General features: G+C 39.8%; 3 protein-coding genes and 2 long non-coding RNA genes across 8 annotated transcripts; 2 read left to right on the top strand and 3 right to left on the bottom strand.

Annotated features, from left to right (window-relative positions):
* The first annotated feature begins 45 nt into the window (after positions 1 to 45).
* On the top strand, positions 46 to 7,960 carry LOC110863336 (equilibrative nucleoside transporter 3). Of its 4 annotated transcripts, none has more exons than XM_022112618.2 (11): positions 46 to 280; positions 2,458 to 2,635; positions 4,711 to 4,792; positions 4,861 to 5,000; positions 5,075 to 5,220; positions 5,329 to 5,408; positions 5,484 to 5,630; positions 5,707 to 5,884; positions 5,957 to 6,078; positions 6,146 to 6,351; positions 6,426 to 7,960. In XM_022112618.2, exons 1-11 carry the CDS (start codon positions 244 to 246, stop codon positions 6,550 to 6,552), a joined length of 1,443 nt encoding a protein of 480 aa, XP_021968310.1. In that variant the 5' UTR covers positions 46 to 243; the 3' UTR covers positions 6,553 to 7,960. The 4 variants fall into 4 exon arrangements, with proteins under 4 accessions (XP_021968310.1, XP_021968311.1, XP_035709753.1 ...); XM_022112619.2 differs by lacking the exon at positions 46 to 280 and adding an exon at positions 1,665 to 2,105; XM_035853860.1 differs by lacking the exon at positions 46 to 280 and adding an exon at positions 2,328 to 2,358.
* Positions 7,961 to 9,038: 1,078 nt separating this feature from the next.
* On the top strand, positions 9,039 to 10,920 carry LOC118436242. The gene is made up of 3 exons (XR_004835302.1): positions 9,039 to 9,231; positions 9,305 to 9,391; positions 9,493 to 10,920. It is a non-coding gene; the product is annotated as an uncharacterized LOC118436242 (long non-coding RNA).
* A 159-nt stretch (positions 10,921 to 11,079) lies between these two features.
* LOC110860420 (cathepsin B) lies at positions 11,080 to 13,102 on the bottom strand. Its single transcript, XM_022109454.2, has 5 exons — positions 12,899 to 13,102; positions 12,641 to 12,841; positions 12,345 to 12,557; positions 11,971 to 12,280; positions 11,080 to 11,636 (listed from the first exon to the last, which is right to left on the bottom strand). The coding sequence occupies exons 1-5, from the start codon at positions 13,019 to 13,021 to the stop codon at positions 11,269 to 11,271; spliced, it is 1,215 nt and encodes a 404-aa protein (XP_021965146.1). The 5' UTR covers positions 13,022 to 13,102; the 3' UTR covers positions 11,080 to 11,268.
* A 647-nt stretch (positions 13,103 to 13,749) lies between these two features.
* On the bottom strand, positions 13,750 to 15,245 carry LOC110863432. The gene is made up of 3 exons (XR_002549265.2): positions 14,977 to 15,245; positions 14,300 to 14,887; positions 13,750 to 14,213 (listed from the first exon to the last, which is right to left on the bottom strand). It is a non-coding gene; the product is annotated as an uncharacterized LOC110863432 (long non-coding RNA).
* Positions 15,246 to 16,413: 1,168 nt separating this feature from the next.
* On the bottom strand, positions 16,414 to 18,535 carry LOC110845652 (ankyrin repeat, SAM and basic leucine zipper domain-containing protein 1). The gene is made up of 2 exons (XM_022092112.2): positions 18,254 to 18,535; positions 16,414 to 17,821 (listed from the first exon to the last, which is right to left on the bottom strand). The coding sequence occupies exons 1-2, from the start codon at positions 18,533 to 18,535 to the stop codon at positions 16,511 to 16,513; spliced, it is 1,593 nt and encodes a 530-aa protein (XP_021947804.1). The 3' UTR covers positions 16,414 to 16,510.
* Positions 18,536 to 19,027: the final 492 nt, after the last annotated feature.

Below are 19,027 nucleotides of genomic sequence, written 5' to 3'. Positions count from 1 at the left end.
CATTTTCGTTACCATTTCGCCCCGATGGGAGTGCGGGTGCTGGATTGGCATGTTTTTCCCACGATCCTCGCAACACTCTCGTCTCCCCGTTAGTAAATTCTTGTTATTTATAGTTAGTTAATTGGTCCTTAAGATAAGGACCACCAGCACCACCTCCACCAGTCAGGTCAGAGGTCAGGTCAGGTCTGAGAGGGTGAGAAGTACTTATCAACGGTTATCACAAGTCCCACCCACAACACAAGGATGCGGCGATCTTTGGACCGAAGGGAAAATTCTTGGAGTAAGTTGTTTATTTACCTTGTTATCATTTGCTTAACATGTCAACATTAAGAGTGGAATGAATGATAAGAAGAAGTAGCGTGTCGGTAATGTGTGTAGTCAGGAATTGTAATTGAATTAAACATAATTTTGTAGCATGAGAAGGAAGTTGGTCGAGAGAATGATACGATATTTACATCCAAATTGAACGCATGTACTATTAATGAACGGATAGTTAGTTAGTCCTAGTCAGGACAGTACCTCAACTAACGGACCAAACTTTACTTCGTAATCGTAACTCTCATCTTGATTGATTTTCATGAAAATTACTCGGTATATGTAGCGAGTTATTTTTAGGAGGCCAACTTTTTTGCTTGCAATTCATCATCATTCTTCTTTCATTTCATACCCAACAACCCAATTTCCAATTAGTTCATTATCAGAGTCAGTGGGCTTGGTTATTGATAGATAAGGTAACAGCCTTCTTAATTTACTTCATCCATTGGCCTGGGTTGGATGCAGATTGTTCTATTTATGCGATGTGACATTTACATTCGCGTAAATTACTTAATTATGACGCAAATTTATTCATTTCTTGTTCATGACAGAAATAATCTCAATTTTCCTCAAGGTTGCCTCAAATTTAAGCCTTACATACAAAAGATAACTTTATTTATTTTACGATACGCTCAACTCGATCAGATTTCTTCGCCCCTTATAAAAATTGAAACCTCTGCACTTTTTCAGCCACGCAAATGGTGGTGGTGACGGTGATGTAAAAACCGTGAACTTTTGATCCCATCGTAATAATAATAATTAAGATTTTTACTACTCCGAGTCCAATGAAATGCATGAAGTGAAAAGTGGTCGTAAAAAAAGCATCGTGTCGTAATTCCTCCAACCGACTTCTGTTTTATTGAGTCTACTTCTCTGGCTGGACGAATCGACGACTAAAACCATCTCATTGTCACGTTAACATCTCACTTTTGCTGCCACTTGCTAACTGGTCTGCTAATGAGAGAGGATGGAAATGAATTACCAACCGCACGACATTACACAATTTTCCTGACAGCACATTTGCCCATGTGCATCGTGCTCTCTCTGATACGGGTCGGAATCAAGTGCAGAATTAATATGTTTGCACATGAGACTTTTACTTTGCGAGATGATTACATGATCAACTGAATTGGTTTGTGTGGCGTGGTTGACATTAAATTTGCCTAGTTATCGAGTTACCCTTCGAACACAGAAACTTGAGAAGTCTGGTCTGCTTTTTATGGAGTATGTTATGTAGCATTGTGTTGCAGATTAGAATGTCATTCATGTGGACTGGATGATATCGAGGTGATGATAATCAGTTCAAGATACTGGTCGTTAGTTGGTGCCTGCGTTTCTCACCGATCGTGAGTGATCCCAGCAATTTTATATGACACCAAAGCAAAAGACGAGACTGTCGGAGTTTGCATATTAGGTTTTATTCCACAGTCTGGTTGCCTTTATTCGAGTTGGTTGGTGGAATTAAATATTGGCAGGTCTGCTGCTGCTTTACTGATTCTATTGGAAATTAGACTCAATTAATTCGGCTTCATCAATTTATGAATGGGAATAATTACGACTGGAGAATTTGTACATACAACTTGTTATTTGTGTCAGTTAGTTGGTTACATGTGGTTGGAGTGAAGTGAGTGATTTTTTGAGTGACAGTTCTGCCAGCAAGTCGCATCATTTTTTTTTGGAGGAGAGAGAATCACGAATCTCAAAAAGTGCATGCAATTTCTTTCCCGACTTCTGGAATCCGTTGAGCATCATCATGTCCCGACAGGAAGAGTTGAGATCGAGACGTTTAAGTTAGTAGTTTCTCAAGTTTCTTCTGTTTCTCCTGCAATTTTACGACTCTTTTTCTGGCAAATATTCTAGCATTTTTTCCACTACTATGATAGGACTGCTTGGTATAAATATGTAAAAGGCAGAGAGATGCAGAACACGGCTAGTTTTAGTTTAGATTAAGTTCTGTATGGTTTTTGCTCGGGTTGTGTAATTCTCAATTAGACGTGAAACCAAACCAGTTGATTGATACGGTTCGGATGTCGGAAAAACTGTGTACACAATTTTTAAGCGAGAATATTTTACATAAATATTTTCTATTTGCATTCAAATCCTAGATATTCTTGTTAATTAACTTCGTAATTAACTTTACAGATCCCAAGTTGGACAAGGATGGAGATGTCGAGCTTCAGCCTTTTATCGCGAGCGGGTCCTCACCAACCGTGGTGTCCAGTGGGACGAGCAGTGGTGGGGTCAAGTTGACGCCGGGCTTGGAGGATGTCACGGCCTCCGGGGCGGACGACCTTTACGAGAGGACCCCTCCCACGGACAGGTAACTTAACTAAATCGTGTTTGTAGGTATGAATAGCATGCATTTTGTCGTTCTACTTAATTGGGTTCCCATGAATCCAACTGTCGAGTAGGTAGAAGACACGTCAAGAAAATGTCAAGTAGCTTATTTCGAGATTAATATCCAGACAGGAATAAAAGGCAAATCATTAGTTGAGTGACACAGTAAGTAACCGAGTTCTGGTGCTCATGTTACTAAAAAGACGTGTTATTTATGAGTAGTGTGAGTCGAGGCGTTTTATTTCATTTACGAGACCAACTTATTTTCACACTTCCCCAAAGTCAGATCAACTTTTATGACGTTATTTACTTTGAGGGAGCTCTTTGCCCTTCGTCGTTCTTTTTTTTCACCTCTCTTTGTTCAAATTAAACACGACTCGCTTCATCTGCTCCCGACTTTTTTTTTCTTCGTCGTATTCGACGTGAAGGTGGAAAAGTTAATTTATTCCATTCGTTGAATTCTCGTATAGACATGGATATGGTGGGTAGGGGAAGGAATGTGTAGTTACTGGACGTAATTTAGGATAATAAAGTCTTGGTAAACAGACATGTATACGTAGCGGAAGCGGTTTGCTTTGTTAGAAAAGAGCTCCTGTCAACTCCTCAGTTTGATTACTTTGATTGAACGATCAATTTTATTCAGTTGAGATAAATTGGGTATGATTATTCTATGATATGTGGGAGCTTGGACTTTAATTTTGGGCTCAATCGGGTCACCCTAATCAAAGCTAATTTTACTGTGTTGTCTATTTTTCGTTGGTTAAAGAATTAGAAAAGGCAGCTTTTCAATTAAAGAAGTCTTGGTTTATGGATTATCGTTCTAACGGACAGACATACAAACCGTTCACATAAATAGCTTCTTAATTACAATTTCATATATGTAATTCTAGCGTCATGCTATTCAAAATATGCTACCACCAGCACCATCATAATAATAATAGTAATAAGCGACGTGACTACTTAGCCAGAATGAGATTTATTGATTTTTGCGAGCGAGGCATAATACCCGGCATGCGGGATGTGCCGGGTTGCCTGTTTTTTTCGGATCTGATGATGGCATATGTAGCTCGTGACTGGACTACTGGACTAGTGTAACCGTATCCCTCCCGTATTTTCCTAATCCTCCTCTTCTTTTTCTATACTGTCCTCGTTCACACACACTTTATTACTTTCCAGGACTGTTGTAGATGACGATGGGGGATATTTCATTGTGATGGTTTTTGATGGTTTTTACGGAGGAACAGCGTAGTAGTCGTAGTAGAAAGGAAGTAGTGGAAGTAATGACAATATTTCCTTTGAGTTGGTAGAAGGGAAGTCAGACAAACGCTGCTGTTACTCACTTACACACGTCCCTTTTCATTCATTCATGGTTTCCGAAAAGAAGGTTTAGATCCAGCTTGGTGGATAGTTGAGATATTTTGAAAATAAGGATTACATCTGATTCCGTTATGCAACATTTGTGTGAATATTTGTTGGGCGAAAAGTACAGACAGAAAGTGATACGAGAAGCTAAATGTCACGGAAATGTCAAATCGGCATAAGCTAGGCATCCTGCAACTCTAGCATTTCTTACTACTCTTGGACTGGACTTGCGTAAAGTGTGTGAATTTTGGTGAATATTGTGACATGGTCATTAGTTAACATTGGTGGTGGTGGAAATAAATTGAAATTCACTTGTACGCCAATACGGATAAGAAAGAAATGGAGAGACGAGCCCCGTTGGCATCGCTGGACGACTTTTCCTTCATCTCCTACTATTCGCCCGCTGCGGGAAAGAAGGGTCCGGGCGGAGGAGGGGAACCCTTCTCGTCGCCCCTCTTGAAGAAAAATGGGCACGGCGCGAACGGAGGGGGAGGAGGCAGACGACACGAGAGTTTACCTGAAAATAATGATAACTTTGAAAACCTTGCTAAATATAATGCCTCCAGAAAACTGAGGCCTTTAATTAAAGTGCCTCGAGATAGGTACTTGTTTTAGTGATGGGAACCGTTAATTAATTTGGTCTATCGTTAATTATGATGATTTCATTTTCTAATAATGACTATTTTTTGCTGGCAGGTTCAATATCGTGTACTTGATCTTGATCATACACGGGGTAGGAACTCTCATGCCGTGGAATATGTTCATCACTGCGAAAGCGGTAAGAAATCCGGGATAAGATAAGCAATTCGTGATTGGAAATGTTCCCTAACTTTTATCTTTCTCTAGTATTTCGTGGATTACAAATTGAGCAAAGGGTACACGGGTACGGAGTCTGAATATGCGAACAACTTCATGCCTTACCTCGGCTTTGCGTCTCAAATCCCCAACGTATTCTTCAACTGGCTCAACATTTTTATTCAAATTGGGTTAGAAAATTTCGAAATTGAATAATTTTAAAATCATTCAAAAATATTGTAAATTTGTTTTTTATATAATTTAGTGGGAGCTTAAAAACCAGAATCGTGTGGTCCATCGTAGTGGAAGTGATTTTGTTCATTTTCACCATCGTGCTTGCAATGTTGGACACATCCGCGTTTCCTGGACTTTTCTTCTGGATGACGATGGGCTCCGTTGTGATTATCAACAGTGCGTGTGAAATAAATAATTTATGGTCTTGATAATTTGAAATTATTATGACCATTGGGGTGAGAGAAATGGTTTTAATAAATGTGTTACCTTGATATCGAATTTCAGTGGCTGGAGGTATTTTTCAAAACTCGGTGTACGGCATCGCTGCAAAGTTGGACTATTCGGGTGCCGTTGTGTTGGGATCAGTAAGTATTAGTTACTTATCGGGTCAACACGTTGGAGAATTAGTTATTCTAAAATTGTCCACTGCTATTTTTCAGAACATATCTGGAACATTCACCTCCATCATCAACCTCATCTCACTGGCGACCGCGCCATCCGAGCGAACAGCGGCCATTTACTATTTCATAACTGCCTTATTCATCCTCTTGACATGTTTCGATACCTATTTCGCACTCCCACTGAACGTGAGCGAATTTATCTACATACGTATTTTGGCTGTGCCTTGTGATCGGTTATAATTCTATTTTTGTTTACAATTAGAAATTCTATCGCTACCATGAACTAATGAGTGCCAAAGAGCAAGAGTCGAAACGCAGCGTGGGTCACGTAGGACAGAAGACGCCGTACATGGCCATTCTGAAAAAGTGCTTTCCTCAATGCATCAACGTGTTTCTGGTTTTCTTCGTGACGCTGACAATTTTCCCAACTGTGCACTCGGGTAACGCATATTTGCATGGTTGATTACTTCTAGGATTAAAATTGTGTCCTAATTTTAATTTAATTTCTTTAGATATCCAAATGGTGGATAGTAACTTTATAATTCCAGCCAAGTACTTCGTCGGAGTGACGTGTTTCCTGACGTTCAATTTCTTTGCCATGGTTGGAAACATGATACCTGCTCTTGTCCAATGGGTACGGATACTGAATTAATTAGGCCACTCTTTAATTTAAAATTAATTAAACTCCTCTTCATTTCCAGCCTGGCCCAAAATACTTATGGATCGCTGTCGTTCTCCGCTTCCTTTTCATCCCATTCTTCATCCTGTGCAACTACCAACCGCTCGGCCACGACCGCGTTTTTCTGCCCGACTTCATGTTCGGCGACTGGACTTATTGGATTGGCGGAGTTCTGCTTGGCCTCACCAGCGGATACTTTAGCTCCCTCTCGATGATGTATTGTCCAAGGTGGGTCTTGGTGAATAAACTTTTTCATACATCTATTTTCTATAAATTCGTATATTTTCTTCTCCTTTGTCCAGAACCGTTGAAAACGAACACGCACCTATCGCTGGAATGTTTGCAGCGGCTTTCCTCATAACAGGAATCTTTGCTGGGATAAACTTCTCTATTCTGATTCCCAAGTTCGTCTCGACTGTCCAGCTTTAAAAGTCGATACAAAATCAATCTTGTTTTTTTTTGTGAGGATTGGAACTTTTAAAATTTTACTACGACCCACGACAATCATTACTATTATTGTTATGAATCCTTCTCCGTTCATGAATAATGAATAATCACGAATATTCATGATTATCATGTATCTTTGTTTTCTTATGTATCTGAAAGCTTTAATGAGTACTAAGAGGAGGATGTTGATATGTGCCTTCTTTTTTGAAAAAAAACTTGAATTCCTGTCATGAATAATTTTTTAACAATGTTGTTGTACTACTCATTCACAGAGTGAGTACTAGACTGACTTTTCTTGGTTAATTTTAATCTTTAGTAAGTATTTATAATGTTTAATTAGTATTAGAAAAATATGCGCTTCCATTAACCAATTAACTTAACTAACCCGTTTCAACTAACTTCTGGTCAGGATCACAGTTCTTATGGGATTGTTGTTAAAAAAGTATATATCTCAACTTAATAGTCAGTTTTCAATTGTCACACTTGTGAGACAATAAGGATCACAAAGGATTAAGTGGTCGATATTATTGACTGAAAAGTATGAAAAAAAGTTTCTCGCTAAAAATATATACTGTAAACTACTCTTGTCAGGTTTACTTGGTAGACTGACTTTTTAAATTATTAACCATGTATAACGAAGTAAAGAAAGGACCAGGATTTTACAACAGAAAAACAAACTTTAACTTTTTGCAGATTGGTATTAAGGTATAAATTCTTAACTGTAACTTACTGTAGCCCAGGACTAATTAGCAAATTGTCTTAATTATTACGTTGAAAGTCTTCCTACTCCTCGCCGACAACGATGTCATTATTTATGACGCCATACAACGCGAGAAAGTCTTTGTCTGCTGTGTATCTAGATCTTTTTTAGTATTTGCTGACGAGTAATAGAGGACGAAGTGAAACGACAAAAAAGGGGGAATAATTTTTAACGAGGGTGATGTATCGCTTATTAAGTGAATTAGAAAACTGTGCAGATTTCTTACCCGAGATCTCTCCCGTGTTCTGTTCTTTACTAATTTATGTACTTATGCATACATATGCTTGGCGATGATGAAACACTTACTGAAAAGGAACAGAGGTAAGTACGTATGTTTAGAGTTATTTACGAATAGTCCCTTAGGGACGAACAGCAGGTAGACGTTTTAGGATAAGCCAAATGTGGATTTTGTGTACTGCAAATTTTTAACAATTGACGTACTTTTGATGTATTAGCTGAAAGAGTAGAGAGAATGGTTACTTGATATTCTGATCAGGTACCGGTGCTTACACCAGTGCTGAATTGTTCTCGAGTGAAAATTATTATGACTTACGGAGGAAAATATGCATTGTTTTTGTGTTATGAAGTTTAAAAGTAAAAAAATAAATAAAGCTATTTACAAGAAATTAATTTTGTGGTAGTTTTGCAGGCATTTATTTGGTTATTTTTAGAAAACTGTTATGATTTGTATACAAAAATTCTTGACTATTCATAAAATCACATTTATTATATATACAACTCGAGAAAACTAGATAAGTAATGCGTTTATTTCATGGAATTTTATTTCATGTTTTAAGCAAAAAACAGATCAATCCATGTTTCGCTGTGTAAACGTTCTTCTTGCCGGTGTAAGGAGCCGTGTACTTCAAGAGCAATCCCTTCAATCTATCAATTCAAGATTAAAGGAAAAGCTCTGTGATGCACAACTCCTTTCTTCCTTCCAGACAATATCGTTCGCAGGGTCAAGTTGAGGTCGAGAAGATTCTGTTGTGGTCATCTATGGTGGCGGAGAAGTGTCCCCATTCCATAATTATATATGTTCGCGGTGTAAGCATTCTTCTTGTCGTCAAGAGAAGCCGTATACTCCAAGTTGGTTATGATTTATCTAATTAATTCCAGATTAAACCAAAACCACCTTGAAGTACACAACTTCTTCCCCCTTCCCGAGACAGTATCATTCACAGGGTCGATTTGAGATCATCCAAGACCGCATCGATGGCGCAAGCTTCCTTGGTACATACAAGTATTAAATATGTATTAGATAATGTCGACAAGACTAAGATAAGGAAAAACAGACCTTTGTCGCGGCCATCTATGGCATCAGAATTCCATGTTTCGCTGTGTAAACGTTCTTCTTGCCGTTGTAAGTAGCCGTATACTCTCAAGAACAATCGCTTTAAGGCTTACCCTCAAGCTCGGAGGAGTGAATCGGGTTTGGAGCAATATCCCAGTTTCAACCTTCTCTCTCGCTTTGCGTAAAGCCTTGTAGTGCCTATCTCGAAACTTCGCATCGACCCTGTGGGGGGGAGGAGTCGACCTCAGGGTTCATAATAGTGGAATATGTTGCACTCGTCTTTCTGCGTCTGATGGTATTTTTTTCAAATTTTTTGGACTCGCGCGAAGGGCTGCAAATGGTTTACCATCAAGTAATGTAACCTTATGTAGACTGGTAAACCATTTGCAGCCCTTCGCGCGAGTCCAAAAAATTTGAAAAAAATACCATCAGACGCAGAAAGACGAGTGCAACATATTCCACTATTATGAACCCTGAGGTCGACTCCTCCCCCCACAGGGTCGATGCGAAGTTTCGAGATAGGCACTACAAGGCTTTACGCAAAGCGAGAGAGAAGGTTGAAACTGGGATATTGCTCCAAACCCGATTCACTCCTCCGAGCTTGAGGGTAAGCCTTAATCTGATTAATTCAAGATTAAATCAAAAGTTCTGGGAGTGCACAGCTACTTTTTTCCTTCCAGGTATGTTGTTCATGGGTCAAGTTGAGGTCGTCGAGTGGCAGAGAAGCCTCCCATTTCTTCCATTTTGCAACCACTTTTCTTGCCGTTGTAAGGAGCCGTATACCCCCACGAACAATTGCCTTAATCTGATTAATTCAAGATTAAAGCAAAAGTTCGTAGAAGTGCACAACTTCTTTTTTTCCTTCCAGTTAATATTGTTCCCAGGGTCAAGTTGAGGTCGAGTGGAAGAGAAGCGTTTCATCCGTCCATTTTGCAACCATTTTTCTTGTCGTCGTAAGGAGCCGTATACTCCCCAGAACAATTGAAGACATCTGAATAATTCAAGATTAAATCAAAAGTTCTGGGAGTGCACAGCTACTTTTTTCCTTCCAGGTATGTTGTTCATGGGTCAAGTTGAGGTCGTCGAGTGGCAGAGAAGCGTTCCATCCATTCTTCTTGCCGTTGTAAGGAGCCGTATACTTTAGAGCTGCCTTTTCTGATTAATACAAGATCAGAACAAACAGCTCCAAAGTACACAACTTCTTTTCTTATTCCCGAAGATGACCTAGAAGAAGAAAAAAGTAACATAAAGCAATTAAATTAAAGTTCCAACTATTCAAAATTGCCAGATAGTGGTTCGCTATGATGGAAATGTCAGCGACCTTCAGACTCACCTTCGCCTCTTGCGGTCGAACTGGAAGATGTGGCCTTATCTTTACTGACGAAAATTTGTTAAAGTGTCTTCACCAACAAAGAGGATTTCATTCATCATCAACCGCTTTCCGCCATCTAAGAACCACACCCATACAATAATTAAATCTCTTGAAATCAATCAACCAGTCTCACAAAGTACTCGTTCTTTCAAAAAGAAATAAAAACTCTTATTTTTAGATAAAATTGAATAAATTTAATCACTCACCTTAGTCAGCCACAGTCCGATCCACGGTCAGGCATTCACTCAATGAATTTAAATTTTTAAAGTTTCTTGAAATTTTGTAGAGACGATCCTGACGACCCAACCATCATTTCTCGAAGTTGAAGCGAGACTGAGGAGGAGAGAGCCGACGTGGTTGCGGCGTGGGTTTGATGATTTTAGGCAGACGATCATGGTGGAAGAAGGAATCGAAGGTTCGATGAAGGTTCACAAGCGACACGAATTTGAAATACTGTCAATATTTTTTATTTCAAAGTTTGTCGCAAAATTATTAAAAATTACACTAAAATAATATCTAACCTTATCAAGATTAAAAAATGTTCACACTACTTTCAAGCTCGTTTTCCTTGTGCAACAACCTTCTTCAGTTTAGACTGACCTTCTCCGCCTTCTAATCAGTATTTCAAAATGGTTAAAAATCGAAAAAATGATGAAATCCAAACTTAATGAAGTGTGGAAGACGGCAGAAGTATGAAATGAAGGTTTAATTGCAAAATTATTTTTTAATTAAATATTTAACTAAAGCAAGATCTAATTCTCAGTTGGCCCAACCCACCACTCAAGAATAAAGGCTACGGCTAAATTCACGCGGCTCATCCTTCTCCACGCTCACATTTCGGCAGCCTCCTCGCCACTTCATCAAGTCCAGTAGTCGTAGAAAAAGTTTTAACTTTGTCAAAAATTCATTTTTATGGAGGAGTTTATCATGTATTACTCAATTTGTTTTATTAAATGTACAATATGTTTTACAATATGAAATCTCTACAAATAAAGAAAAATTATAAATGTTACAATTAAAATGACAAAAATATGATTGGATTCTACTAATGCATTCAATAATAACATTCAATTCATTCAATGACTTTATTTCGATAAGATAATTTATTAGCAGCAACAATAATAAATAAATAAAAAAATGATATTGATTGGGTCGTGTTGAGCAAATTCTTGTTAACGTTCTTAGCATTTGAAGCCACTTTGGCCAAGATTAACAACATAATTGAATACAAAATTAGAGACTAAAGAGTATAATTGTATGTTTTTGATGGTTTCACACATCATTTGGGTGGAAATTATTTCCAGGAAATGTGATGCTTATGCGAAATTTGCGAAGGATGTGATTGATGAGGAAGGAGTAGGAGGAGGATTCCGCCAAGTCTGAGGCTGGTTGTGGTGACGATGTGGATATGACAGGCCACGACACATCCGTGGCGATCCAGGCGCCCAGTTCTGGCATGTCGCTGCTCATCCTGACCCGGAAGAAGCCGCCGAGTCCACCCCACGCGTAGCCCCACGAGTTGGCCACGATCCAGTACCCGACGTCCCCATTTCCTTCGACGGGCACGGAATCCCAGCCCACAATCTTGACCGGATGGAGGACATGAGGGGCCGAAATGCCGTGTGAGTTTTGGTACATAGCTAAAATTCATGAATGTCGCATTAGCCTAATCATTTTTATACAATTTTATAAAATTTTTATATCCAAATAGTATTACAATACGAATTTGAGACATGAACTCGCAAAATTTTGATAAACTCTTATTTGATACAGTTAAGAGTTCCAAAGTGATCCGCTCCGCGATTACATTAGCCGAATTATTTTATTATTTAACACCGGTTATTTTTATTTTGGCGTAAAAATCATGCAAAATTGAATGAAAATTGAAAATAATTCGGCTAATTAATCGCTGATCACTTTCTCACTCTTAACAGGTCAAACTGTACATAGTAACAATAGCAAATGTGTCCTTACCTCCACTTCCGTTCACGACACTGACCCTCCCATCGTACTCGTGGAGGTCGTCGTAAAGACGCATCACAGCCAGGACAGGACCGTTCTTGTAGATTTCCGCCTTGATGGCATCATCATTCGTTTCTTCCTCCAGATTCGTCATCTTCATTCCACACGATCCCGCAATTTTTTGCTTATCATTCTCATAGCTGCGATTATAACGAGGGTTTGTGCAGCTGGACCGGCAAGTGGCGGCGTCCTCAGGAGGGATCGAGTTGCAGGAGGAGGACTTCATTCCATAACACGGTTCCATCGTGGTGGGTTGGCAGCCCTGAAATGGAGTGAAATTCATACCGAAATTTTTGAAACAGTTTCGTCGTGTTTTAGATATTTACCATCCCCGAGCGGAAGTATCCCCCCGTCACCACGCCATTTTTGGTCACGTAATCCCAAACTTCTGGAATGGCGACGGATTGGCAACTAATGTATCCGCTGTTTTCGCGACTGGGGGCGCAGTTAAGGAGGTCCTGCTCCGAAATGCGCCACTGGTCCTTACCCCGACTAGCGATGCAGTACCGGTCAGTTAGGACGGATGCTACTCCCACCGCCTACCCACCCACCCAGAGATGATAACAAGATATCATACATATTGCATTTCAGGTATGTACATAAATAAATAATAAATACACACCCACGCCGAGCATGCCCCCTGATCCCGAATTTCCCACAGGGACGGACACTCCATCCAGTGACGACGAGAGTCAAACGATTTTCGGATTTTCTCACTTAAAGGTAAACTCGGTTCGCAGAGCGGAAGTGGAAACGTGTCGGCACGTACTTCGGAGTCCTCCAGGTTTTGTTGCGAGGCTTGAAATTCATGCAGGAGGCGAACCTGCGTGTAAAGTAATTGAGCAAATTGAACTTATTAAGCAGATGGTGAGAAAATTACCCTGTTGGGATTTTTAGACCAGTTAATCGTTCCCCCTTGTGGGAGGCCTTGTCCGCATAAGGCGAGAACGGGTGTGGTCATGACAAACATGAACACGATGCGTTGCTTCCACTCAAAGTCCATCTTGACAGATTATGGAATGCTGAGGAAAATACTTAACTGACCAAATCGACCAGGCTTCAATTTTGGCTTTATTCCCAGAAAATGCGTTCTTTTATATGAACATTATACGGAAGAAAAAGCACCAATGACATTGACATTTTTATCTTTATTAATAATGATAACTTCAAATCTCAATATGTGCTTACGGTAGTGTGCAAATTAGTGCATTCTTGTAAAGCAGAATCTGCACATGAGTGAGTACAACGCCAGTTTTTCATTTTATATAAGTTGTAATCAAACGCTTTATTAATCATTTTGTTGATTTTCTTTAAATCAAAAGAATGAAATCAAAATAAATGCATTTAGAGATAAATATAATGCATTCTTTGTGCTCTTTGAATCCTTATATTTATTTGCATAAAGAAACACCTAAAAGTGAGTTTATCAATTGATGATTAACAAAAAATTGCACATGCTGCAATTCCATTTATTCCATCCAGAACTCGCATTTCGGCAGTCAGTGCATGAAAATCTTGTTCATAAATTTCGCACACATGTCTGTTTTGTAACCGCACTTGGTTATACTTGCTGGTACTAATGCCACCCAATAATAAAGTGATCCCAAAGCCTGGACCATACCAAATTTAGAAAGAATTAAATGTGTGTACAAATGTAAAATGAGAGCGTCTAGGATGCAATTTTAGCAAAATTACTTTGCTGCATCATGACAATTAATACAACAGAATAAGTAATAGCAATGATCATTATTGGTACATTTTATTAGCATTTTGACGAAAGTAAAATTAAACTGTAGTAAAAATCAGATTATGAAATAAGCGTGTTTAAAAAAACGGAGGTTTTACTAAATAAAAATTTTCATCTTCAAAAAATGGTAACAAAGAAATGTGTCAGGCAATCAATCGTAACAATAAAAAAGTTCACCTTAAAATTGTTATGTAAAAAACATGACATGCGACGGATACATATTACAAAGTCAAAATATGTGAATATTACGGTCCGTCAGGCTTAATAAATGAATACATTGCAAATCTCAATCCCACGACGAATATACGGGCGAATTAAAAACAAGTGAGAAATTCATAGCTCTAAACATTAGACAATTCCGGTTGATCGCCCGGACTCAACAAAGCAGCGATGGCCCCACAGCGTCACTTGTCTGGACAGAAATAATTTCCCAGCGTTCGACGCAGCGCTGTTGAAGAAAGATGCAAATTAGTTGCCAATTATTAACTAATGCAAATGAGTCTCAAATATGTAAATATGTATTTCCTGCGTCACCTCCGCTTGCTCCTCTCGGCTCAAATGGACCAATAGATAATCGGTCAAATCTTTTTTCTGGTGTTTTCTTCGTTTGGCAAACAGGGCCACGACCTTCGTGCGCATTGACGTGGTGGGTAAAGTCGATTGTATCCCGGCTGAGGTCATAAATGGGCTGGCTGCGCAAAACCCCTGCATTCCTACAGCCCCAACAAGGGGAGAAGGAGGGCAGGAATTTTGCGCAATCTCCCCATCTATGGTTGAGGTGGGTGTGGGCGTGGATGTGAGGAGACGGAGGCATGTTTTGCATGACCGGCTTTTCTCTGTTTTTAATGAGCTGCTGTTAGCTGAAGGGTACTTCACTTCGCCATCGTCGACTGCTGTTGGCTGTGGGTGAACGGGGTGGGTCTGCTGAGCAGGAAGTCGTCCATTCACAATGGAAAAAGTGAGCAAATTGGAAAATTTTCTAGACCTTTCCGCTTTGGGCACTTTTGCCGTTGGGAGGACGAGCGCTTTCTGTCATCTGAGTGTTCCGTTGACCTCCATCCTGTCCAATTGCAACCTCGCGTTCTGGTCGGTTCCCCCGCTAGCAACAATCGATTCCTTTCTCTGCGCACAATATTTCAGGAATTACTAGGTCATGCACCATGTGGATTTGAACAACAGATTTTATATGAAAATTAAGAATCCAGCCTTACCAGCGGTTGGTGCTTAAAACTTGGGCGTGAGGCGTGTGTATTTCGGGATGCAGTCGATTCAAGAGTAAAAAATCTTTCCCTCGTCGAATCCTCCGTTTCAATCGACGTTCGGCCTCTCCAACTTTCTTTACCTTACGTCGTTCTGCTCCTTTCTTCTCAATGTAAGCTGGGTGGAAATGTGAAAAATTGGTCAAATTTCTGGAGCAAGAAGTGAGCTCTTGTTTGATGGGAAGCTTGCTGGTCACTGACTTCCTCCGACTGAGAGATGGCTTCGCTTATCTGCATATCCAATGAATATTAAAATCCCTGACTTAATCTCGTAGTCAGGCCTTCCAGAAAGGTACAAAATTCAGAATAACTCTTGTGTGGAGAATTAAGCAAGAAAATCTGGACACAAGGAAGACGGTGGTGGTGATCATTAATTAATTATTCAATGCAAGTTGAAACGTTGTCCACCTTTGGAAGAAATATGCCTGCGTCCACTATCTCTCAAATTTGGTTATGAATCAGGATCACTTTCCTTTCTTCTTATCCTATTGCTATCTTTTTGCCTTGACATTCAGATTCAGATTAGAATTGTGTGGCACTTTTATTAAAATGAAGCGTCGAAACGAACTATGAACGAAAGCTGAAATTCTGCATAGGATTGAGTCTGGGTTTCTTTATTTTTCTCACAAACGCATGCATATTTAATTTAATGGAAGTGAGCACCTTGATCAATCGTTAATTACTTGTGTGATGTAACTGACATAGAATTAGAGGAGTATATCGTATATTATCTCTTATAAAATTATTCTTATCCAAGTCCTTCAGCCGCGACAAGATAAGTATGTATTGTCGACTTTTTTTTCTTTCTATATACTTTTAACTCATTATCATTATTGTATGTAAGTCATGATCAAATTCAAAACAAGTCATAATTATTTAATTTAATAATTAACCGGTTTATTAATATAGACGAGTTGGTAACAATATATTTTCTTTCTACGTAAAAACTATTATTTAGTTAAATGCCAATTGTCCTAATTATGAGTTTTAATAATTAACCAGTTTATAAATATATTTGTATTTGATTTGATACGAGCAATAACAAGTACCTCATAAATAAGTAAGATCATTTAAATATCTGATCACGACGGACAATGGAGGACTCCCAGCGTATGCTCTCCGATAATGAGCAAATTAGTGTCAATCGATCACAAATTTGATTAGTATGAAATTTGCAAAAGACACGATCTCCCAATGGGTACGTTTGGCAGAGTTATTTGCATCCCAAGAGGAGTAAATTTGAAAAGGGCAAAATTTGTCATCTTTAAGGCATGTTCTCCTCTTGGGATGCAAATAACTCTGCCAAACGTGCCCATTGGGAGATCGTGTCTGTTGCAAATTTCATACTAATCAAATTCGTGATCGATTGACTCCAGTTTTCTCAAAATCGGATCGCATACGCTGGGAGACCCTCCATTGTGAGTGAATGGTACATGCTTAAAAATAGGTCATCTATGTAGAAAATATTTGATTAGCACCATAGTCATCATCGAGACCAGGACTTCCAAGCAATTGCCGTGACAAGTAAGGCACTTGTCACCCCAAATAACACCCATTTCTTCCCATCACTCGATTCCTTCTTGTCATCTTTCTTGACAGCATTCCACCTCTCAAGAAATTCTTGCATATCCTTCGGCTCCAACTCGAACTTATCACCGATCTGGAGTTCCGCATTGTTCTTTAGCCTAACAAAGAGTTGCTTCATCTTCAGCAGTTCTTCATGCAAGATAAAATTGTTCTTATCCAAGTCCTTCAGGCGCGACAAGATACCGGAAATGTCACTCCTTTCCTTCCCCAGCCGGAGACTTGTGGGGTCCTTCAAAATCCTTTTTGTCAACTTGTGAATTGTGTTCTGAATATGTTCCACATGAAAATTGATGTTGTTCACAATGCACACGGTTTCCATTCCGGTACATCTTTTATTAACGGACATCATATTCATCCAAGATCTCGCCCAGCCGGTACTGTGCGCTTCACGAATTGATTCCATCACTTTTTTCCGAATTCCGACCTCCTCAATCCCCACGGCTTTGAGGTCTTCTTCATCAAACTGAAGAAATTGGAGGTAGGTGACTTTATGGTGGCGGAAATTTTGTTTATATTTTTCCGCATTGATGGCCCTGAGGAGCATTTCGATTTGAGAATCTTCCCGAATTTTGGATACTCTTCCACGACCTATGATAACGTCCTTAATCTCCTTCATGAGGACGGGATCCTGCCCCGGTTTCCATTTTGTGGTGCGGACTTTATAGAGTAATTCGCTCAGCGAGTTGAATCCTTTGTCCCCCGCGACGTCGAGGCAGGACCACCCGTTGTCGTCGATGATGTTGACGTTTGCATTGTGTTCGAGGAGTAATCGGCAGGATTTTCCGTCGCCAACTTCCGCCGCGTGGAAGAGTGGGGTTCGCCCGGCGAAATCTTGGACGTCTGGATTGGCGCCGTGCTGGAGTAAGTACTCGGAAACGGCGTGTCGTTCTTGGCGACGTTTGATCGCGATGACGAGCGCGGTGAGAGCGGAGTGACCCTGCGTGTTGAGGGGGGAGCCTTTCTCGACGAGGAGTTTGACACAGGCGAGAACGTGGTCTTCCGTGGCGGAGGGGCGCGTGCAGGAGACGGCGGCGATGAGGGGGGTGGTTTTGTCTAAACCGTGGCTAAATTGGGTAACATCTGCGCCACGTTCGATGAGAAACTTGACCAGGCTAGGATAAGCGTATGCAGCAGCGGTGATTAGTAGGGTGGTGTCGTCGGGGAGGAAGCAGTTTATTTGAATGGAGCCATCGTCTAAGAGCTTCTGCACCTGAGGATTGATAATACAGGGGGCAAATCAGTAACAAATTTAACGCAGGGCTTGAGGGCACGCATTACAAAATCTTCAAAGTCAGCACATTTTTAATCGTTTCTTCCCCCTCGGGGGATTTATTTTAAAATTCTGGACATTTGTAGAGCAGGGAGTTGACAAATTAAAAAACATATACACTCCAGATTTTGACCCTTTTTGAAGGAGATCTCAAGTTTAAGAAATCTTCAGAAAAATTGAGATACATCGAAACTGGCTCAAAAAACTCACCAGCCATTTCATTAATCAACTCACTGACTACAAATTTGTAGTTCAAAATATTAAAATAAATTCCCAGCTCCGAGAAATGATTAAAAATGTGTTGATTCTGACTATTTTGATACTGAGTCTTAAGTTAATCATCAATTAAAAACCGCTATAAACTTAAAATACCTTATCAATTTCGCCTCTTGAACAAGCAATCCTGGCTGACTCGCTAGCCGAGATAACCACCGGTTCTGGCAGTATGGCTTGTGACGAAGAATAAGCCGCATTATTCCTTGACCCCCATTCGTCCTCGTCATAATGAATTCGTTCGTTGGTGTTGGCTGGGACGATGGCTGGTTTTGGGAAGATGTCGAATCCTTCGCCGTCACTCTCACTTTCTCCAGCAGGTCGATTTCTGGGAGGTTCGGCTTGGGCAGATTCTCGGTCAACTTTTGAAGCGAACTCCATCTTCTTGTTACTTTGAAGAGGGAAGAAGATCTTCATTAGTAAAAAAAATATACAAAGGAAAATTGCTAATTTATCTGTTTGTTAGCATATTTTCTTTAATTAATTAAATACCTGATACCTGTTCTTTAACTCTTCACTTCGGAAAACAAGCACGTGTCGTGTGCTGCTGGAGCTGGAGTCCGTTCTCGTTGGGTCGCACTTTTCCCATGAATTTCTCATCTCTCGAAATTCATACATTTTTGATACTTTTTTCATTTCCTGATTTCAAAAAATGTGAATTATTTGACGACACTGAAGGTTTTGCATTTCGAGGGATTTGCATGAGGTCGTCGTGGTGTTCCTGAAGAATTATTGGTGCACCTTCGCTTCGTAAAATTACTTGTTTGGAAGGATATGCAATTTATTGAAACAATTTGGTTGGAGTAGCTGATAAAATTAATCGTCAGTTAAGTAATACCATTTGGTTGAGGGTTTGGGAGATTTCTTTTATTT

Source organism: Folsomia candida, unplaced genomic scaffold, assembly GCF_002217175.1.
Source record: "Folsomia candida strain VU population unplaced genomic scaffold, ASM221717v1 Fcan01_Sc001, whole genome shotgun sequence".
Lineage (NCBI taxonomy): Eukaryota > Metazoa > Arthropoda > Collembola > Entomobryomorpha > Isotomidae > Folsomia > Folsomia candida.
This window is presented reverse-complemented; position numbering and strand designations above follow the sequence as displayed.